The following is a 23,751-nucleotide window of genomic DNA, read 5'->3' on the forward strand; positions in this document are numbered from 1 at the left end:
GTCATGTGGTAGGACCCAAAAATCCACCATAATTGAGATTTCAAAGCACATCTGTGTAAACATTATCACATCAGTGTAAAACATCAACCAATGAGCTTTCTCTTTGAAGCAAATCTACTTAATTGTAGTGCTAAATCAAAGAAATAGATCAAAGTTGAATAATCTATATGGCACCTATTTCTCAAATAGCCTGTTCACTGATTACTCAAATACACCAAAAACGTTTGAAACAAACATCAAGTATTTTTATTGACATGACTGGCAGGTCAAGATCAAACTGCTCATCACAGCTGTTAAGTTGCAGGACATGCACCAGGATGGTGCAGTTAAATGGAGGAGGTACATGGTTCTAAGCCTAAAGATGCTCCCATACAGATACCGTTCCTGGGTCCAAGCAGTACTCTTGAGTCCTACAAACAGTAGTGGGGTCTACGCTTCAAATAACATCACTGTCTCCAGTAGGGAAGGGTTGGGGTTATTCTGAACAAAAAAAAAAAAAAAAGTCTTCAGCAATTACACACTGAAAGACCCTTATGGCTAAATCTTTCCTGTTATATCATGGAAACATTTAAAGTAGAGCGGAATACATAACACCAATCTTTTCTGAGTGGAGTCTTTAATGTCTGGGAACTAAACCGGTTATGCTGTTTTATAAAGTACCAGAAGAGAAACAAAAAGATAAGATTTTTTTTGTGTGTGTTTGCACTAGCCATGTGACAGGAAAAGATAACACTAAAGATTTTTTTTTTTTGCACCTTCTGAAACTATACCATGGGAAGTTAAATAATTTTGAAGAGTTTTTTACAAGAGTACATAATTCAACTTAAAGTATACAGTACAATCTAATCGACTCTACGTATACTTCCTAGAGACGGCACTCTCAGTGTCATTGAACAAATATATATGTGGTCAAGTTTTTATTTCCATAGCAAGTAGTTAGGACTTCTATAGATAATACAATTTCTGTATATTTTCTAAGAATAGCATGGTGTCATAAGCAAAACCTAGTGGCTACCAAAGGAGTGAAGAATGTAATGGACTGAAATTTTTCATAGATGGTCTACACATATATGGAGAGACAGATAAATCTACATATCTATAAAACTCCTGTTAGCTATAAAACTTTAGGTCCTACAATTTATTACACTGTTGTTAATTTTATAACTCCCTCACAACAGTCCTATGCCAGCCATAAATTTTTAATTATATAATAAAATATTGGAAAGGGAGGGCTCATGAATACATAATAAAGTAAACATTTGGTGGAACAAAAACCATGGAGTAGTACACAAAGCGGTAAGTCCAGCTTGAGATACCTATGTATCATGGCCAGTTTCAGATTCTTCTCAGATTTGGACACAAAAATATGGTTATCTGCTTTCAGGAAGGTGAGCAGAACATGCACAAGTTACAATGAGTACCTTTCTAAGCACTGCAAGTCTGAGTGAAAAAGTTGTATTCTTGTGCAGAATTCACTAGGAAGAAAAGAACAGAACCTTTCCAAGGTTCCATGTACAAATCAGGCCATAATCTGATGATGTAAAAACTTTAAAATGCGATACGTGCAGATTTTAAAAACATCAAAAGCTTTCTCTTCTGAACAGATACAGTAGGAGGTATGTATACAAGTATATATACATGCATATTTATATTTAACTATTTAAAAAGCTCAGATGAGGAAAAAGCAACTATGATTTTTTTTTTTTTTCCTATGGGAAGGGAGTTCTTACACCTTCATGCTTTGTTTTTTTTCTTTAACTGAAGACAAAAAAATCATAGAGCTTTTTAGGATTTATGATTTTACTGTCCATGCTTTTGTGGACACACATGAAAAACCCCTATATATGCAGAACGGAACAGAGAAACTATTGCAATGAGCACACATTTACATGGCTACATCCAATGAGAACAGACTGTTTCCATATATCAATATTCAAATGCCTCATCTGACAGCTTTTTTATTAGTTCTGTAAGTGAATCATTGTATTAAAACAACCTTAATTTATTTAAATGACATGCTTTCTGAATCTCTGCATACAAGATGTTCAGACAGTGGATGTTTGCTACACAAATAAATTTTGCTCTTGTTCCTAAGCAAACACTTCACCAGGGAAGTTCTGCCTAAAATTGCCTGGGTGTAAGTAGTTGCAGATGTGAATTGGATTTTTGAAGTGAAAGAAATTTTAGCCTAAAGGTGTTATTGAAAAGTCAGTAAAATGTGGCGAACTAATTTCAGGGAAACAGTGTTAACAGGGAGATAACTCATGGTTCATGACTACAGTTCAGGTGACTGATGAGCTCTTGACAGGTTTACTTTGGGACACCACACTGACCAAAAATGGTTTCTCTTCCAGTCAAACCAAAAAGGTAGACTATTGGAAAAAGGTAATTGTATTGGTGAATGATGTCTCCTAATGAGGAAGCAAGAACTGATAAGATCCAAGAGCCACATTCTACAAAATTTTCCAGACTGGATGCTTAGTCATGTACTTGCAAGAAAAGTACTCATGTTTCAGTCATGCTAAGCATCAGAAATTATTATTGCCTTGACTCCTAAATGCTGGTCTTCATATTGGCCTTTAGTCATTTAGTACAGAGATGTAACTCAGACTTGAAGACAAGAATTTTCCCAAGGAGTCAAGGAGTCATATTTATAAAATAAAGCAATAGATTATTAAAAAATATAGGTTTTGACAATTGGGAATAATGAATGGGAATTATTTGATTAATGAATTGGCTTACAATATTCTAAAATTTTTAAAGAAATGCAGTAAATCTATCATTCAGCCCAGATACCTGCCTTTCTAGCCATAGATCTGAGTAATTCAACCTTGGCCATGCTTGCAGTTGCATGATCTGACAGACTGTCAGTTGATAAACATCGCCACACTTATTCCTGGGCACATATCATAACCACTGAATGTAACTGAAAATGCATGAGTGTCTTAAAAGGTATCAAGTTATCATTTGTGTATTTTCTGAAACCTCATTCATAATAATATAAAAAGTCATTAGAGATTTGGGGTGGAAGGGGAAAGGATTAGTGGCTTGGGGAAAATGTACCTGTGTAAAGAAGAAAAATACTGAGACTGTACCACTGCAAAAAAAAAAAAAAAAAAAAAAAAAAAAAAGCCATAAGGTGTGCTGTCTTGAAATGTTTGCCTGCAGTTCATAAAGTTTCAAATTAATGTAGGTTATGATACAGGTTGTACCATGGAAGAATACCCTAACATGAAATGCTTGACAAGATTTATTGCCCATCAATATCAAGCAGGGAAAAAAGACCATGCTCAACTTTCACAACTGGTCTTTAACTAGTTCTTAGTTATGCTAAGAAAGCTACCTGTCTCCAAGACTATTTATCAGAGGAGAGGCGGTTGATATGGCAAGGACACATCGCGGCATCGTGCGGCACGCTGCCCCGAGATCCAGGCCACGGAGTAGCGCGGCGAAGCTCCGGGCACGATGCTGAGCACACGCGGCACGCACTGTGCGCGCAGAACGGAGCGAGGCGCCCGCACGGCTCTGCCCCGCTCCCCGCGGCTCCCACCGTGAGCATCACCGTGCCCGGCACTGGCTCGCAGTGCGCGGATCCAGCTCCGTGCCGGATCCCCGTGTTTGCTCTGGCCACCTCGCATCTCCGCTAACCGGTCCGCGCCCCGCCGCCGGCACGGCGCGCCCCGCAGCCCGCCGCCGCCTGTCCCGGGAGCGGGGCGGGGCCCGCTCGGTTCCCCACCCCCTTCGCCGCTTCTCGCGAGGCTTCTGCCGGCACCGGGGGCTCGGTGCGCCGGGCGCTGGGGCGGAGCGGGGCTATGGCCGCCCTGCGCTCCCTGCTGCGCTGGCGCCGCCGCCTGGGGCCCGCGCCCGGCGCTCCGCCCGCCCGGCGGCTGTGGGGCGGCGGGGCCGGGCCGGCCGGGCCGCGGCGGTGGCGCCGGGAGCTGGGCTGGGCGGCGGCGGGGGCGGCTCTGGCTGGGTTCGCGGGGTACCGGCTGTCGGAGCGGCGGCGGGAGCCCTCCCGGGAGCCGGCAGCCGCCGGGCCGGGCGGGGCCCGGGCGCTGCTGCCCATCCCCGTGGCGGCCGCTGCCAAGGAGGCGGTGACGGTAGGTGTGTGCGCGCAGGCAGCCGGCGCTGCCGGGGGCGGCTCTGCGGAGGGCGCTCCCCGCGCTGGGGCGCAGAGGTGACCCCGCGTGGAGCAGCCCCGGGCCGGGAGGCGAGGCAGGGCCGCGGCGGGAGCCGTCAGCCGTGGGACGGACGGGCTGTCACCGCACTGCCAGCGGGCACTGGCGCGCCCTGGCTGCGCCCCGCAGCCTGAGCCTTGCGTTTCGCCTCGGGTGCTCTCCTAGCTGATCTTTCTTTAATAGAAAACGCTGGTTTGCGAATGGAGCAGCTCCTGGCAGCGCAAACCCTGAGTTTCGATTTGTACTCAGGACGGTTACCTTTCTAATATAAAATTTCTTGTAGAGTCAAAGGTTTACACTGAACTTCGTAAGAAGTGACAGCATTGTGACAAATAACGGTTCAGTTCGACTAATTCAGCGAAAACACCGGTTGAGTAACCAGGTGTAACAAGAAACAGCTGGCATTCACCAGGAAAATGAAGTTTCCTGAGATAAGGACGAACTCCTGCGCCGCAGCCTATGTAATATATGGTAATCATAGGGTTGGGGTTTTTTTCATTTGAAAATTTCAAGAGCTGTGATTTGGCACAGTGGCATCTGCTGATACTGGAAGTCAGTGGTGCAAATGGCCTGTTTTCTCTATACTGAGTTTATTTTATGCTGTCTTTGAGAACAGGATCTACATTTTTGCAGTGGAGGCCTTGTACCTAGGTATGAGTGTTGTTTGCCCTTTTGCCCTGCACTGTTATCTAAAAGGCAGATTCTGTGGTGGCGGTGAAGGGAAGTTGAATCTGATATTTTTGATTATTCATGATCTTGTGTCTGGAATGTGTTACTATGGCACAGAGGACCGAAGGCAAACTGTTTCAGTTTTTCATAGTGTTTTATTTAGCCAGTCTTAATAGTTAGTTGTCTTTAAAGGGAAGTATTTGCTGCTATACCTTTGAAAGTCAGTGATTTACTTGGATGTATGATTATGAATTTTCACACACATCACTATAAAAGCATTAAAGCTGAAAATTAAGAACTAAGTTTATATTTTAATTAATGTAAAACTAAAAAAAGTAGAAAATGTAATACCTATGTATACCTATTTTTTAAAGACAAACACTGTCTTGAAGCACCTTGCTCTGGTATGGAAAAGGGCTCTAATTAATTTGTTTTTTTATTTGCACAGAAGAAAATTTGAAAGATTAACTTGAAATATGTCCACTCAGATTTTGTGGCCTAAATCCACACTGACATCTGAGAATTTTACTTTTATGTTGCAGATTTTTATTTTTGAATAATTGATCTAATTGATTTGCAATTGCATGCCTATGTACTCAGGATTCCTGAAAAAATATCCTTTCATTTAAAGCCCCCTAAAAATGAGGATCAAATAGCTGTGGAATTTTTGGGCTGAGGTAGTGGGTTCCTGTGCTTTTTTTATTACTGACTCTTGTTCCGCGGAATGGGTTGTGGGGAAAGACCATAGTTTGAAAGTGAATCTAGACAGGGAACTACCACGAGTAGTTTGACCATGAGCTCTATCTGTTTTCCATTTATAATTGCCCTCTAGACCTGTGATGAGCACCAACTCTTTCACTACATATTTCTAAAACATCTCCAGAGATGGAAAAATGGATGCAAATATTGTGTTCAAATTGTGTTGAATGGTATTCAATGGTATTGTATTGTAACATCCTTTGGTAGATGGCTGAATTAGTGTTTCCTGAGGGGCAGTAACTTTTTAAATTCCTAATTTTGAGTGCTGAGCTTTCAACTTTAATAGTGTGTAAGAGTTTTAAAAGTCTGACAACTTTAAAAGTAGAAAATTCTGTCATGAAGAGTAATAAAGGTGTCAGTCTTACTAGGATTTAGTCTAGGATTGGAGCTCTTGGATCTACTGCAGAGTGTGTTTAGAGTAATCATTGGAGAATGGTAACCTGCAGCTTCTGTATAGATGAGTTTGATGGAACTGTGATGCATGTTTTGCTAGGATATTTTTACAGTTTATCAGGTACTGACCAACAAAAAATCATGAGGCTCAAGTATCTTGGACTCCTCTCCAGCTACTTTTAGTTGTTTCTTTATTTCTGATGCATAAAGTCTGGCACTGCTTTCCGTAGTTTTCTAGTTTCTTAAAATTTCCCCAGTTCCCCATTTCATTTCCAATCTTACACTGCCTTTCATTCCACCAAAGCAAATCATGCATCAGCTTTTCTTTTTCCTCCCTCCATCCAAGCCACACTCTTCTACTTTATCTTAATATTTTCATTTGCATATTTCTTCCTTAATCATTACTCTAGCAGCATGCTTTTCCCAAATGCTATTTACTTAGATGACTGGAAACAGGAAGTGGAGTCTCTGCTGTCAGTGTCTTGGTATAGAGATCTATAGCAGCTGGTAGAAGCAATTATACTGAATGTTTCTTGCATCGCCCCTAGGGGACAGAATAACCACTAAAAAAGACCCCAGTACTGACAGTAAAGGGACCAGCCCCTGCAAAACCTGAATTTCTTTCCTTTAAGACAGCTGTAATATATGGATTTGTATAAACATAGGCTTGACAGAGAGTCTTAAATTTTTTTTAAATGTTCTAGGGGGAACTCTATCTCCTCCCATAGATTTTCTGATAATTTTTTTTAAATCCATTCTGAAACATTAATTGACAATGGATAATTTCATTTTTAAAGGTTAACACGTAGTTATAAACTGAAGACAGTATCACAGTGTGAAGTATTCAGATACCCAGGGTAGTTAGCACTGTCTCACCTCTAGCACTGTGGTTAACCTTAATCACGCAGTAGCAGACAGCCACTTCCTCATCTTCTAGCAGTGGGATGGGAAAGAGACTTGGAAGTGTAAAAGTGAGAAAACTTGTGGGTTGAGATAGAGACAGGTTAACAAGCAGAATAAAGGCCACACAAGCCTTTACTTCCTTACTTACTAAAGGAGAATAAGCCATGCAAATAAAGCAAAACAAGGAATTGATTCACTGCTTCCTGTGGGCAGGCAGGTTCAGCCATCGTCAGGCAAGCAGGGCTCCATTAGATGTAACAGAGACCTGGGAAAACATGCACTGAATGTGTGTGTCCATTTCCTCTGTCTTCCCCAAAGTTTTTATTAGCAAGCACAATTATGGTATGCTATGGAATCTCCCTTTCGTAAGTTTCGTAAGTTGGGCCCTCCCAACTTCTTGTGCACCTCCAGACAACTCAGTGGTGGGACAAGGTGAGAAGCAGGATGAGCCATGACACTGTGCCAGCACTGCTCAGCAACAGATGAAACATGTCTGTGTTATCAACACTTTTGGTCACAAATCCAAAACATAGCACCATATCAACTGCTGTAAAGGAACCAATTATTATATAGCTATCCTAGCAAAATCAGTACAATGACTGGTACTGAATTCCCATATGTCTTTTTTACTTCTTCAGAAGAATTTTTGTTGAAGTGTAATAAGTGAAGTGGCCTTCACTTACTAAGTGGCTAAGTGTGTCATCCAGGCAGCTCCAGTGGACAGCAGAATAGTTTTCTGATACTCCCAAACACTAAACAACAGGGGTTAACCTATTGTGATGCACTAAACCCCTACATTAACCTAATCTACATTTTGACTCTCAAAGAACAACTTTCTTTTCTGGCAGGCCACCTGCTTCCACATAATGTTCATATGGTCTGTGAAAGTATTCTGAGAGTTGTGCTAGTTCCAATTACTATCTCTACAGCTAACTTTTCTTCAGATTCTGTCACTGAGTTGAAATAATGCTTGGCAGTAATGACAGAATATTCAAGTGTATGAAGTTATATATTTTAATAGTTGGTTGCTTTGTCCTACTACTGTCTTCTAGGATTTATGAGCCAGGAAATTTTAAAAGGGGTTTTAGATTCCAGGACTAATAGTGATGATTCACAGATGTTGATGGGACACCTTTTTAACCAATTCAGAAATGAGGCATATAATTTGAGACTAACTGGAAAAAAAATGTACTTGAGACCTGTAGAGAAACAATGTCAAAAGTGTCAAAATGGTCTACATATCTGTCTCCATGTTCTATGAAATTGTTGAAGTATGAAACCTGATGAGCAACAGATTTGTGCGTTTATGCACAGATAAGTAAGAAAATGCTGTTTGCTAAAAGTCAGGTAAGCTCTAAATGTGTCACCAGCATGGGGTTTGTGGTGGGGTAGACTATTTGATCAGACAAAGATCATAGGATGAGTGCAGAAGTATGCTTTCTTGACCAAGCATAACACTTGAGGTGTTCTGGTGTTGCTCTGTGTGACATTCTGGTGGAAATTAAGATTAGTTGCAGAAGCAGCATGAAGCTAAGCCCCCCCATAGGATTGCCTTTTCCCAGATGCTTTCTGAGAGTAACTCTGGACCCGAGGGCTTTATATATGATTACTTGGAGTGAAATCTTGGACACTATAATAAACTGGCAGTTTTAATTCCAGGAGTGTTGCCACAGAACATTTCTGAACCAAAGTAAAATTCTGTCCTCAGAGCTCCTAGTTTTGTGTCTGAAGGTTTTGGTGAAGGCTGGGAGAGCTCTGCTAGCAGACAGCTCCTTTAAAGTTTAGGAGCTGGTTATGTCGAGCAAGAATCTGTTTGAAAGAGCTGTTATTTTGACATAGTGACAGAGTTCCTCAGAGGAGTTAATATTTGTCTTCTAGTTCCTTATTTCTGTAAGTTCAGTGTCATTAACAAAACTTACTACAGTGGTCTTGGAAATACCAATGATGTATCTTTGTTCTCATAAGAGACCTCCTGTGTAATCATGTTGTCATTATGTAAGAGTAGTGAACTCCAGGCTTCTATTTAGTTTTTGGGGATATTATCTGTGAATCACTTCCTTCAGAGATTATTTAGGAATCTAAAGAGGTACAGGGAGAGACAGACACAGACTGTGTACTTCACATTTCTTGAAGGCATATTAATTTCCAGGAGAAGAAACTATATACCTTGAGTGTTTCCAAAGGGTTTCTCCCTAGTATCTCAGCAGTACTGTCAAACTGCCACTTTGTGAAAATAATCAAAGGTCAAACGTTTTTGTAGCAGCACATTTCTAAATGCATTATGTCATGTATTTCCATCTCTGTGAAATGAAGAACAAGACTTTACCTCCAGAAAGTAAGGGAAGCTCCCCAAGGGAGGAGGCTCTCCTGCCTGCTCAAAGAGGATGCTGTTCCAAAAGATGAGTAAGCATCACTTTTCCAAAAGCCACTTGCAGCAAATGCTACTTCATAAGTATTGTGCATTTCATGCCATAGGACAATTGCCAAATGTATGTAGACGGTTTGTTCTTTGGCTGATCACATCTGAAGTTCCTTATCAGCATAATCCTGAGAAGGATACTGCTTGCCAGCTGTAGTGAGAGCCATGCTGAAGGACAAGGAAGGTTTACCTTTTGTCATTATTTATGTGTTCCTCGTGATATTAAAAAAGGGTGGTGCATGTTTGGGATGGACAGATCCAGCTACTAATGTGTTTTGGTGTGGCCTGCAGTGAAACATAGGAACATATGGTGCTGGATATACATAATGAGTAAGGTTTTTGAAGATGTGCTGTAGGTGAAGTGGGTCCCCTGTGAAACTAATGCAAGCAGGACAGATACATCAGTCCCAAAGATTTCCTGTGATAGAGTTATATCTGAACGTGGCCCTTTTTACAGCATTTTAAGCACATTCCAGCTTCCTATGCTTGTAAATGCTTCAATATAATAATGTCCTTACCTGAGTGAAACAGGATCAACTAACAGAATTGTTGGCTGTACTACATCTAAGTAGTCTGCTAGAAATACAACTTCAGTAAGCATCAAAACAATTTTGTCTACTTTGGGATTTTCCCACACTGGAAACCTGACGGTTAACCTTTTGGCCACCCAGCATGAAAACAGAATTGTGCTACTTTTATCTACATGGGAGCATATTAAATAAGCCTGAAGTCAAATATAAACGAAGGAAGTTAGGAACAGCGTTGCTTTGAAAACCTTTTTATTTTAATAATTTGCAAAGATTCTCATTGATGGAAGACAGATTGCTTTGTGAACAAAAATTCAAAGAAAGCTACTCACTTGAAATAAATTAAACTACTGTTGCAAACATATTTTTGACTGCAAGCGAAATGTATCTTTAGTAGTAAACATTGGCTTCTTTAGCTAAAATAGACACTCCTTTATCTCAGTTGGAAAAAGCAAGAGAACACTGATTTGACTTGGAATAAAGTGGTAAGATTTTATGTGATACTGTTGGAGCTTTTTGCCTCACATGCGCATACAGAATGTATATTTTAAACTATTTGTTCTGTAAAACATTGTTCATTTTTTGTGGATATTCTCAGAATCTGGTAATTGGAGTATTAGTCTGGGTTTCGACAATGGATTCTTGTAGATTACTTGTCCAGAGCTTGTAGGCATAAAATTTTTAATTTCCAAAAATCCTGTATCTGGCATTTAAGCTGATCTCTATGAGAAAACTAGGTATTTTGTCTCAAAATAAAACTTATTTCTTACTGGCCTAATGTTACACAAGACTCACACTTGACAAAGAGCATTTCTTTTGTGTTTTTAATAAAAAGAGTAATGAGGTACTGCTTTATGGTCTGCATTTTACTCCCAGTGAATTTGAGTCATATCATTGCCATTTTTTGATATTGTCATAACTACTGCAAAATTTTAGCTATTTCAATGTTACTGTGGCCTTGTGCCTTGTGTTAGGCCTTGTGTTGTGTTATCACAATTTAAAGTTATTGCATGGGTTTCACTGGAAGGCCATACAGGTTAATTCATGTTATACCAAATTCTGAAAGGAAATGTTTCTGAGATAAGACAGCCAGTAAGATTAACATGGGACATGGGACCAGAAATAGAGATTAGCCCTTGCTTCAAGAAACTTCAAGGAGTACATGGAGACCTTTGGTGAGAACACCAGATTTTCAGGGCATTTTGACTTGTCTCTATTGATAGACACAGCACATGAAAGATGAACCCAAAATGGAGGGTGGGTTTTGAATGCTGAATTTGCTTGATAAAAAGTCTAGATTTTCTTCACACAAGTTTTTGCTGTGAATAGAGGGAGGAGATACTGTGGAGTGTCACTCTGAAGAGGTTCTGTAAGAAATGCTTTCAAAGTTGATTGACTTTAAAACATCAAAAATCTTCATCTAAAGTACTACTGCTTTGTGACACACGTGGTGGTATTATTACAAGTAGAATATTAGGTGGTCCTCTTCAAATACAATACTCGCAGAAAAGAGTTTTTAATAATTAAGTCATTTAAACATGTTACTGAGAGAGCATTATCATTATATTTTCATTTGTATAATATATTTGAAACTTTTGAGGCCTTTCCGTCAAATATTTTGGGCTATTTGTAATATTTTTATAGCATATATTGGCAGCACGCTGAATCAAAGCATGATAGTCTCCCTTCAGAGAAGTATCCTGCCAAATTACTATTTGGTCTTCAATTTAATTTTTACTTATCTTGTTTCAATAAAAAATGTTTCCCTCTGTTTCCTTTGCCTAAGTGTGTTTTGTATATACTTGTTGAATCTATTTAATCAATTTTAGAACGGGCTTTGAAATATCCTCCATGGGAGAATTAGGGGTGTGTGTACACAATTCTATGTTATGGATCAGCAGGAATATAGACCAAGATAATTTTTTCTCTTCAGCTGATTTAAACACCCAAAAAAAGTGCTATGTTCTCTCTGCAGTCCATCTGCAAGAGTATGGCACAGGAGGATGGGATGAAATGTGGAGCATTGAGGAAGGAAGGACAGAAGGATGATAACCATAAGTTGTTTGATTGCAACTCTTAACACTTAAAATTTTTTGAGAATAGGGAAAAGATAGTATATAATTTGTGAATTCTGATAAACTTCAGTCTTGCCTCTTTTTGTTTCCTTCTTGAGTTGTGAAGTTGAAAGAATGGAAAGTTTGTCTATCAGCTAGATTCTTGGTTTTAGCTGTGGACTTTTCCCCCTTTTTATTTCAAATGACAAAGCAGGTCAGTGTACATGTGCATGTAAACCAGAGATAAGCAGCTATGCCTAAAATTAAGGTAAAACTGCTATTAGGAGATTTGTGACTTTCTGTGTGATGGAATTGGGCGTGTCTGTTTTTTAAAAGACAGAGAATTGTAATGTGATAGAAGATCATAGCAATTAGTAGGCATGATTGCCAAGAGGATTAGTAAACATGTAGCATAAAAAAATCTACCTTCACTTGTTTGTTAGAGAAATGTGCTTTCATGAAAGTTTTTGAAAATACTTGCTAATCATAGAGAGATTTAGTCTGGATAAGCTCTTGAAACTTCAAATAGAAATTGGAAACCTGGTGGATCTTGTTCACTCCTTCACCAACAGTACCTTCCCTGAGGTATTCAACATCTGCTTTCTGTTTCTTGTTCACAGAATCATAGAATATTTTGGAAGGGACCTTAAAGATCATCTAGTACCCAATCCCTCTGCTATGGACAGGGACAGTTTCCACTGTCTGGCTTCCACTAGACTATGTTACTCAGAGCCCCATCCAACCTGGCCTGGAACACTTCCAGGGCATCCACAGCTTCTCTGGGCAACTTGTGCCATAGTCTGACCACTGTTCCTTTCTTCTCAGTAAAGAATATCTTCCTAGCATCTTAGCTTATTCTACCCTCTGACAGTTTAAAGCCATTCTCCCTTATCCCATCTCTATGTGCCCATGTAAAAAGTCCTTCTCCAGCTCTCTTGCAGACCCCCTGTAGGTCCTGGAAGGATGCTCTAAGGTCTTCTTGGAATCCTTTAGGCTGAACAATTCCAACTTTTTGAGCCTTTCCTCACTGGAGATGTGTCTGTTGTGTCCATTGGTACAGTAAGATTGCCCAAGATGGGCATAAATAAATCAATCATGAGCAATTGGTATTGTCACTAAAATTTTCATACTTGGCTCACTGCATTATCATTTGCAAATGTTGGGGAAAACAGAAGATGCTTCATTTTTATGTGTTGAGACAAATTTCTTAAAAGAATGCCTGAAGAAGTGCAAAATGAGGAAATACTTTAGAACACTCTGGTTTTTCATTAGAATATTTGTTACTTCCCAGTAATTATGGCTTTTATACAAGAGAAAAATGTTCTCTATGACACATAAATTATTAAGCATAATAGAAGCAATAAAGCACTGAAAAGAAATTGGATAAAAAATAATGTTATTTCCAAAGAAAGTTTTATTTGTCAGTTTGCTGATTGTGTGCCTGGAGTCGTCTGTAGCCAGACTTTGCTTTTAGTTGGGCATTTACTGTATGGATCAGTGATCCAATACATATTAAGCCTTGTTTATGTTTATTGAAATTCATGTTGGATCAATAGCAGAAAGAAGTTGTTTTGATTCTTTCAGATCAAACCACCAAGTTCAAAATAAAGTGTTGTTTTTACTCGTTAGAATAACATAATGCTCACTTGAAGTAGGTGGAGCTTGCTGCTGGAACAGGTGGTATTTTTTTTTTTCATAATCTGTAAGCTCCTGTGGCCTAGGTTTTGCAACAAATAATTGGTTTTGTGGGGTAGACCCAGGCATCTATCTGGCTTAAATATAGCAGCACCAAAAGAAAAGTTCTCAATCAGAGCAGTTCCCTTATCCAGTTTGATGTTTGGAAAAGTGAACATAAAGCACCAGAGTGAGGTCATGCAGGTATTGGACCTTTAGGGAGGTACTCCTCATTATGGGGGCAGGCTGTATTCATATCAGGTTACCATGATTTTGAGCCAGACCATGAAATACTGGCATTGCTATATAGTCAGAGGGAAACTAGATTGAAAAATGAGGCAGAAATTAAGGCTTTGCAAACCTGAGTACTGACATGCATAAATTTTAAGCATCTTTGAAATTCCATGTTTGCAGCATGTTATTTTATACTTGTAGTAGCATAGAGTCCTCAAGATAATATTGAAATATGTGTCTGAGAATTTAGCAAATATTTTTCTAAGCATCTCAATAAAAATATTAAGCAGTAGTACCTGAGACAGTGAGAATTTCTTGAGAGCAAAGAATCTCAACATGCTCTCTAAATACTGACAGTGATAAAAATGAAAATTATATTGGAGAGTTACATTATCTAGAGATTTCCATGATTGTGTCTGATTGATTATGACTGATTACAATTTATTATCCATATAAGTGTGTGTAATATCGCCTTAAAGCTGTTTCTTTTCTGCAAATTGACTTTGCAGAAATTTGCTTTATTTGCTTTGCAGAAATTGCTTTATTATCGTGTTTGCAACCTGACTGTATTCACAGGCATGTTTCTAATAGTGATAAAATAACATTTGTTTTAAAAGAAAGATAGATTATTAAACTTTAAATACAGGGATAATCAGTTGTGTCACTACAAGTTCTATCAAAACAACTGACTTGTGTACTTCCACATGAAGGCATAGCTTGAATGCCACTGAACTGCTGAAGGATCAGTAAGACCAAAATATTCAAACAGTGAGTTAGGACAGAAGTATTTTGTCTTGCATATGGGTACGTTAGAAAAGAATTCATCTTCTTTCTGCCCTTTTAAGATGACTGTAGGTCTGGCTATTTGATTTTTTTTTCTCCCTATATTTAATTTGGTAATCATTTGAAAATTATTAAAAACATGAAGTGCTGGTTTAGAGCTGCTTCTCAGGCAGAATATTTGTAGAGCAGTCTACTGAAAATTAAATTATTTTTTCAACCTTTCTCTTAATCTTACTTTCTTTGACAGGTTTGTCTTATGAAACAAAACATTTTCACACATACACACATGGAAATACACTTCAAAAGAACTAGAGGCAGTCCAGAAAGAGAAATACACAGTCAATAGTCTTTTGTCCTTATGGAAGGCTGGCTAAAATGTCCTAGATAAGATATTAAGTAGAAAGACTCCCCTATAAAACTTTTCTTTTTCTTTTCCAAATAGAAAGTATTTGACCTCTTCTAGATGCATTAATTTTTGATGTTTCTCTTCTATAAATCTAATTTAATCTCCTAATTACAACTGAGGCCATAAAATTCTGACTGCAGTAGTCTTATCAATGTTTTGTTTTTTAAGGATGTTGTTTGAAAAGCTGAAGAAAAGCGAGCCCAGATCTTTGACTACTCAGTATAAATGTATCTTTGCTTCTAATTGCTGAAATCTGTAATCTATTCTTAGGAGACTTTTGTTCAACCAATTTTGGTTTATATTTGAGGACAGTTATCTCTTAGTGGACAACCCCTGTGGACATCTTACAACTTATGTTTGGGTTTAGCCGCTTCTCTGAAAAATAAAATGCATTTGTCTATTTTCTTAGTTGTTAAAAGAAAACATATTGGTTGTGTGTTCCTTCATTAGATGGAGAATTTTAGGAATACTGTACTAAGTGACAGGAAGAATGAGCAAGTTGTAAGATTTCATTGATAAAATGTTGCATTCCTATTTTAACTTAATCAGCTAAGTTACCTGTATGATTGCTTTTACTTCTAGGAATCAGTTTGCGTTTAGTTTCTTCATCTCTGGAAAAAATGTTGATACTTACATTTTCTCCAAGATCATGATTCCACAGAGGAGCTTGCCTTATTATGGTCTAAAAGGAGTTTTCAGATAGCAGTAGCATATTTTCTGTTAAAGGTTTGGCAGTGCCACAGAAAGATGTGAGAACTTAGAACATACACAGTTTTGTATTACCAAGTTTACATTTAAATCAGCTGGATGGGAAATATACCAGAAACTCCTTTGTGATATTTGAACTTAATGCTATATTATACTTTTGTAATTCTGGAATTATAATTATGCTCTTGTCTTCCTCAGTTCCCACAGATATTGTAGCTTTACACTGGAGTATATTATGGAGACCTATTACGATCAAGAGCTGCACTCTGTATTAAGAAGCAATATAAGAAACATATTACTCTGTTCTCTTCTGGAATGATCAGAAAACTGAAATAGTTTTGGCAGAGCTGTTTGAAGTCTGCCTGCTGAAGTTACAATTATTTCCTTGAGTTAAAGTTCCACTTCTTTTATGATTCAGGAGCCGAAATTCTCTTTAACTTTTTTTCTCCTGAGGTTGGGTAGTACCACCAATTGCATTACACAAAGATTTTTGCTAAAGTTGTAGAAGACTGCAAATGATAGCAGTGAAATCCCAGTTTTTGTTTCAGCTCCTACCATAGAAAAATACTTAGATGCATTTGACTTTGTGAATTTCACTTTTATAGTTACAGTTCCTTTATGGTGAATGTGGCAATTTTAAATCAGAACCTTGTTCATAGATTGAAACTGTGTCCTCCTGTCTTTGAAGGTTACACAAAACAGATCAGACCTCGAAGATTTACATCTTTATGCAACTCCGCGGGAGCAACGGTTTCGCATGTTTGCCAGTCTAGAATTTGAAGGACAGCTATACATGACTCCACACGACTTCATCCAGGCTGTTACAAGTGATGAACCCAAACGTAAGCAGGAGCTTTATAATGCAAAAACTACTGGGGAAAATGTCTATAGAGCATGTTATTTCCCTGTTTGCTTTTAATTCCTACTTCTGTTTCTGATTGTGATAGAAAGGTACTGCATCTTCAGAATTTTAATTGTGTCCAAAAGCATATAAACAGTATCCTGATTGTTACTAGATTATAAACATCTGCATGCTAGTTAAACATTCTTGTCTTAAAGATTGAAAACAGCTCAATAGTCATGACATATGGCAAGTTAATTTGTGTCATTTGCATAGACACAGTTTATTTCTGAGCAGGCCTGTATTGCTGTACAAATCTTGCTTCCTCATTCATATAGTTTCTTTGTAAGCAGGCAAGATACACATTCTGTAAAAGACTAAAGATAAGATAAAACATATAACTATATCATGGCTTTCTAAATAACATGCTTTGAGTCAGAGTTTTAGTCCCCCAGGAGATTAACATTCTACACTTAGACATTGCCAGTGTTAGTACTTTGTGTTAATTAATGAAAACGTAACTATCAACTTTAGGTCATTTATTGTAAAATCTTTGCTTTAAGTGTCAAAGAGTAACTAAATAGTAAGGTGATCCCTTTCTGCTCTAGTTTGATTTCCTGGCCCTCAGGCTTGCAGGGCATTGGTAGTAGCACAGGGCTTCTGGAAAATGGGAATATCTTTGCTCAGGTGCAACATGTATAATTACACACCTTAAGTTTTCCTTTATTCAGTCTACACCACAAAGCTAGTATAGAGAAGAGTCAAAAGCACTGCTAAAACAGTCAGAGGAAGCTTAAAATTCTGTGCAGATATTGGATTTTTTTCCCCTTTGTTCTCTTTAACAGTAATGAAATGAGGAAAGAATTCAGTCATGGTACAACAGTGATCAAAACTTCTGTAACTTTTGAATAAAGATATAATCTCATTGTAACAGTGAAGACAGAAGATAGATCTTAGATGGTGAAAACTTGCAAAACCTTGAAACTCCTACAAGAAAGCAAATCTTTTCTTTTTTTGCTTTGCAGTTAAAAGAGAGGAAGCAGATTGCTTATGACACAAGTTAATACAGATACACATCAGCACTTTTTATCTATTTCCTCTGCTCAGACCTTCAATCCTTCTCTTTTCTGTTAGTGTGGAGTTGGATTTCACTGTATAGGGTCATGAAGCATTTGTGCTGTATATACTGGACATCATTAAAATATTGTAGTTTAACTCTGTTTTATGACAGTTTTATTGGCTAGCCCTCACTATGGTTTCCTATTAAAACTTTTCCATGCTGATGAATTTTCTGCTTCTCCTCTCACAAAGCAACTATTCAGATTTTAAAAACAAAACCAAACCAAAATCATTAAGCTCATAAGGACATTCTGTTTATCTCATGGAAAAGGAGAAGAGATCTGGAGTTGAGCAGTCAAGGCACCCTTCTGAATTCAGTGTAGCAAACCTTGTTTCTATCAAAATCCTTTCTGTTCATCCAGTTCATCTCTGAGACCAAAAGCAAAACTAAGCTGGGTGTCTTTTAGGTTTCCTGGTATTAGAGATTACATGGCTGACGTAACTATTTTGAAGGATTATAACTAAGTAGAAGTGGATCACTTTGTTCTAGTGCAGGTCATATTGTCTGGGAAATTGAGACAGAAGGCTGATAAATAGGAAGTAATAGCTGAAATAGATAACCAAAGATTACCACATCCAGCTTCTCATCTCTGACTATGGTAATTTTAACCTTTGTACTGAAGCACTGCCAAAGTACCACTTTGTCTTCTTGGGCAAGTCAATTTTCTGTCTTGCTCTGTTGAAAGTAGTACATTTAAGGAAGGACTTTTTCTAATAATACATTCTAAACTTCTTTTTTTAGGGGGGTAATTTTATAAATATCTTGCAAGTTGTATATAATTGGATCCATTCGGGCTGACATACTAGACCATCTATATTTTGCATAATAAAAAAAGAACATATACCTGAGGTTTTTATTAATGAAAACTAGGAAGGTCCTGAGTTTTGTCCAAAAGGGAAAATGTCCTTTGAAGTATAATAATAGAAGTTCTTTTTGTCTACTCTATAGAAAAGCTAATTATACTAGACCTGAATGCTTTTGTGATGGAGTGAATGCATCTATTGTGATTGATTTCCTTTGGAAATCATGTAAACTCTACAAAAGTCAAGAGGGAGTTCACTTCCTTTTTTTGATTAAATACTAACTAATATGGTAAGAGTGTATTTGCTTTTATAAAATGTAATTTTTTACCCTAATTTATTAGAAAAAATATAAAATAAATGCTGTCATTAACTTGTTTCTGCCTTCATAGTGCAGACTTTCATTTGGGAACATACTTTTTTTTTTTATTTTTGAGAAAGCAAATTAAGAGAAAATGAAATACATTTTTTCCACTTAGTGTTAACTGTAGTAATTTTAGCTTAATACTGAGCTGTAAGTGTATGTATATACACATAAATCTTCACTGACTTGTCTAGAAAGAAAATATGTATGTAACATTGACACTGGAAACTACCTGATTGGAAAATTAGATATATTTAGTCTCCTCGTTGCTTATGGTAGGCATAAACATACATCAATTTACATGGCAAAGGAGATTGTTTTAGGGGACTTTTTAAAAAAAAATTAAACTGAAAAGCTTATGAAAATCTGTTAGCTCATGTTATGATGTTGGATGCTATAACTTCACTGCAGTTAGAGTGGGATTTGTCAGCCATCTTGGTGTAAACCTTTACCAAGATGTAAAATTAAAATTTCAGTCAGTTTCTAACCATTAATTGATGGAAGACCATAGTGGGTAGCTTGTGTATTGTTTTAATTATTTATTGGAGTGTGAAGTTCATTACGAGAAAAAGATTTCTAATAATACAGTGTCTTTTGCTCTATAAAAAGAAGCCTTTCCCCACCAAAAATTTGTTATGGATTTGACCACATAAAATGCTGCTTTCTGGACCCTTGTGAATTCTAATATTCACAATGCCTTATCGTAATATTGAAGCTGTACAGATACTTGTCTTGAGAAGATAGTGATGAGCCTCAGGTTTTGAATTCTTGAATGGTTGTGGACAACTCTTGTTCAATTATAACTACCAAAGACTGGAGCCTGACAGAAGCTAGAAAAGGAATCTGAGTTAGTAGGAAGGGATGAAGGGTGTCTTAGAACTTAGTGTAGTTTCAAGGGCTTTTTTTATGTATTTGCTTTAAAAAATATGAGTAGTCCATGAGGCAAGGGTTGTAATCCAGGTCTCCTTACAATTTGCATTTCAATACTACTGCTACTAACTAATAATTTCTGAATATTGATACCAGGGGTTAGTATGAATGCCCTCTATTTCCTGTTAAATGTTTTAAGGATATATTTTGGAGGTTGAAAGTCTTTTCCCTCACTGAAGAAGAGTTGGATTAAAAACTACATCTGAGTGGGTTCTTTAAAGTTAGGACTTTACGTACGTATTAAGTTAAAGGGCTTTTTAATAATATAAAGACGATTACATTCACAAAGTAAGGCAAATAATTATTTGTGTAGAAACCACAGTATAAATGTAATTCAATTTTGGTGACACCGCACTGGCATAATTAAATTCTGTGCTTTCATAACATCTTTTTTTGCAGGTGCTAAGAAGTGGCGATCCCTTTCAAAGCAGGTGAGCAATAATTCCTGTGTGGTCTTATAACCATACATTTTGGTAGTTGATTTTGTTTGTGATGTAAATGTAGAATCACAGGAGAGTTTAATTTCTGCGTTTTTGTCACTTCAGACACAACTGAATACAGAATTTCAGATACTTTAGCTACAGTGCCTGTTTTGTTGAATTTAATGACTTTCTCAAGCATCTGTCAGTTTCTCCCTCAGTCTATATGTGACTGCATTTCTTGGTGTCTAGGTGTAATACGTGTATCCAAAACTGCCTGAAATATTTATGCCACTCTCTCCCTCTTGTGATGTTTAAGTGCCTGGGTTTTTTTGTTTTGTTCTTTTTTTTTTAAATTTATGTAAGTGCAAAATGCCCCTGTCTGTTTCACTGTATTTTAAGTAAAGCACAGGGAAGCAAAGTTTGCTCTAGTTCAGGTCAAGTGTTTTAAAAGAACAGTTGCTCGGATTTTCTATGAAAACCTTGCTGAAATCCAGGGGGACTTACCCTTGGCTTCAGTCAATATGAGCAGTGGTGACTTTTTCAGCCACAAATACATTGCATGTCTCTCTCCAGCTGAGCAAACACCTAGTATTCATGCAGACGATTAATTCTTGCAACAATCATGTGTGCAAAAATTTATGGAGTGCTTGAGTATTTGCAAAATCATTGTGGCAACTGAAGCTCAATTAACTGGTAGATTTGCATGCAGTTCCTTGTCTTTTGTATTGATATCCTAGAATTTCATCATTATCTATTAACTATTTCATTAAATACTGAAATATATGCTTTTAAATTTTTTAAACCTTATTTTTTAGGAGCTGAATCAGATCCTTATGGAGACACCACCGGTTTGGAAAGGATCATCCAAACTTTTCCGTAATCTTAATGAGAAAGGTAATTGAGGAGAATTTATTTTCCTGAACCAAATTATCATTCTATTAACTTTTTTTACTTAAATCTGAGTCACATTTTGAAAAATAAAAAAAAGTGCTTGCTGTTGCTTTCTACATTTTACAGCATGCAAAAGTTCCATGTAATCTCTACACTGTTTTAATGATGACATCTTCCATCTACCTTATTTAAGTGATTGGGGACTCAGAGTTTGTTAAACTGATTTTGAATATTTCAGGTTCAGTTTGTTTCCACGAATGATCTCTGGACTATAGACAGAATATTCCAGTAAAGAAACAGTATCTCTATTTCTTTTCAATAGTTTCAATAATGTGATTATTTCTAAAGACAGTAGGGGTATCTTATATCACTGAATAAACATTTTGCACACAAGACAAAGAGACAGAAAGAGTTTCAGAAATGTTATATATTTCTTTAAACTCTGCAGATGAGGGCTTTGATAGCTTTTAAAACTCACACTTGGTAAGTGAAGAGCCAAGAGTCACTTCCAGTCTCCTCTGCTGTATTTTTTTCTTTCTTATCACTTAATTTTTATTTCTCTATCACTTCACAACAAAAAAACATGAAGAAATAAAACAATGATGGCTTTACAGACATTTAAAAGCTATTTATGATGAATAATCGACATATTTCTTTGCTTATATTCAGAGTGACAAAGGTGTAGTGGTGTGTTTGAAATATTTTCAAAAGCAGACACAAGTGCTTGTGTTTAAAATATGAATGCCAGCAACAGAATTCCAATCAAATGAATGCATGCAATTGATTAATATAATGCAAACGCAGCTCAAATTTTTTCAAGGAGTAAGTAGTGTACATACTCTCAAAGGAAGCTCTCATGCATGGAGATACTTTTTTCCCTGAGTCTGCAGCCAGCACTCCAGAAGGGCAGAAATTGGCACATCTTTGCATTGTATTTCAGTGTAATTCTTTGCTCTAGGCTGCTTTCAATATAGTTTTCTTTTGAAATATTAATTACATAAATATATTAATTGCAGCATGCAGATAGATTTTGAAATATTAATTGCATAAAAATTCAGCCTCATAATCTGTTAAAGCAATACATTATCAGTTAAAAATGTATCTATATGTTGCTTATTAAGTCTGTAATAAAATGTCTTCGACATGCTCAGTCTTGATTCAACAGTATCTTACTCCAGTTTTCTGCCTGTGGACTTCTGTAGAAGTTGATGGAATTGGTAGGACTCAAACTGTCAAAATAAGACAGTAAAATCAGTATTAGACTTTAGTAGTTGGATATCTTTTCAGCATGTTCTATGAAAAAGTGAGTTCTATTGCCCAGTTTTATAAAAAAATACAAGAAAATGTGATGGGTCTTATGACTGATAACATAAATTGCTGAAAGAAATGGAAATAGAATTCAGGTCTTAGTTATAATGTAGTCTTTATTTTTTTGTTTCTTACTCTTTTGTTTTTTAACATGCACATACAAAGCAATTAGGAAAAGCCTATGTCCATTTATTTTGCCATGGATTTATTTAATTCAGCTGAGGTATTCCAATTTATGCCCACTGACCTGAAGTTTTTATTATGTTTTACCCTTGAGTGCCCTTCTTCTCTTCTTTCTGATTCTAGTGTAAGTTTTTCTTTCCCTTCAATCATCACTTCAGAGCCTCTCTCCCATACCACTCAGAGCAATCAACCAGAACTATCTGTCTGCAGCTACAATATGCCAGTATAAACAAAAGGAGAGAAGGTTTTCAAGACTGTTTCTATTGCTTTCTTCATACCTGTGATGGACTACTTGACAATTGTACTTTCTTCCTGTTTTACAACAAAGAAAGTGCCATCAAAAACCAAAAAAAATATATTTACATTTATTGACTGGCTATTAAAGAATGTTTTCCATCAGGGAATGAGAACCTTTGAGGTATCTGATTTCTTGATAGGTGCTTGTCCAAACAGATTCAAGCAGGCCTTTGAAAACTTAATTTCTGCAAGCTGCTGTACAAAATCAAGATGATAAAGTATCGAGCATGTGTTACTTAAATGCCTGTATTTAATCATTGCTAATGTTCAATAATGTGTAAATTGAGGAAAAGAGTAAGTGGTATTAAAAAGAAATCATAGTACCTTTCCTAACTAGATCTACTAGCAGTAATAAAATCCTGGTTCTGAAGACTTAAATTTGCTCTTGGATCAAAAGATGGGATGTGAAGTGTAATGGAAGTAAAATCCACATGAATGATACATTGTTTTTAGTTTTAACTGTACAGGTTTTTCAGTGCAAAAAAAAAATCAGATGACTACTTGCCTAGTTTGTCACTTTTTTAGTTAGGCTAGATTTTAAAAGATATTTAAACATCCAAAGATGTGGCTGTTTTTGGAAAAACTTTTGCACCTGACTTGGACTGAAATCAAGGAGACAACCAGAAACTTTTGAAATTCATAGCTGATAGACATCTTTACTCTCAGGCATCTAAATACTTCTTTTTTCACTCTTTTGAAATAATCTGAGATTGTGGACTGACTTAACACTTCTGATTTTGGAGAACAGACAAAACTAATTTGCTAGAAACCAGGAACAAGTTTCCCTAGTTCAGCCTCAAAGGTCATTGGAGCTAAGGCCTTTTGGGAGAGCTGCAAGCCATTCTTTTCTATTCTTACTGAACTATGAGACGCTTCTCTTCATTGCTG

General features: G+C 37.2%; 1 protein-coding gene and 1 long non-coding RNA gene across 7 annotated transcripts in view; one reads left to right on the forward strand and one right to left on the reverse strand.

Moving 5' to 3' along the window:
• Positions 1 to 23,751, forward strand: part of MICU3 (mitochondrial calcium uptake 3) — a 58,157-nt gene that overhangs the window by 2,081 nt on the left and 32,325 nt on the right. For 4 of the 6 annotated variants that reach the window (XM_077782842.1, XM_077782841.1, XM_077782844.1 and 1 more), the window contains exons 1-4: positions 3,813 to 4,100; positions 16,396 to 16,549; positions 20,162 to 20,193; positions 21,000 to 21,078. In XM_077782842.1, coding sequence (XP_077638968.1) covers positions 3,813 to 4,100; positions 16,396 to 16,549; positions 20,162 to 20,193; positions 21,000 to 21,078 — 553 coding nt within the window. Of the gene's footprint in view, positions 1 to 3,812; positions 4,101 to 4,325; positions 4,650 to 16,395; positions 16,550 to 20,161; positions 20,194 to 20,999; positions 21,079 to 23,751 lie in introns of those variants that run through there. The other 2 variants (XM_077782845.1, XM_077782846.1) reach the window with 2 other exon arrangements.
• On the reverse strand, positions 224 to 3,684 carry LOC144246122 (uncharacterized). The gene is made up of 2 exons (XR_013339806.1): positions 3,344 to 3,684; positions 224 to 480 (listed from the first exon to the last, which is right to left on the reverse strand). It is a non-coding gene; the product is annotated as an uncharacterized LOC144246122 (long non-coding RNA).

Source organism: Lonchura striata, chromosome 4 (assembly GCF_046129695.1).
Source record: "Lonchura striata isolate bLonStr1 chromosome 4, bLonStr1.mat, whole genome shotgun sequence".
NCBI lineage: Eukaryota > Metazoa > Chordata > Aves > Passeriformes > Estrildidae > Lonchura > Lonchura striata.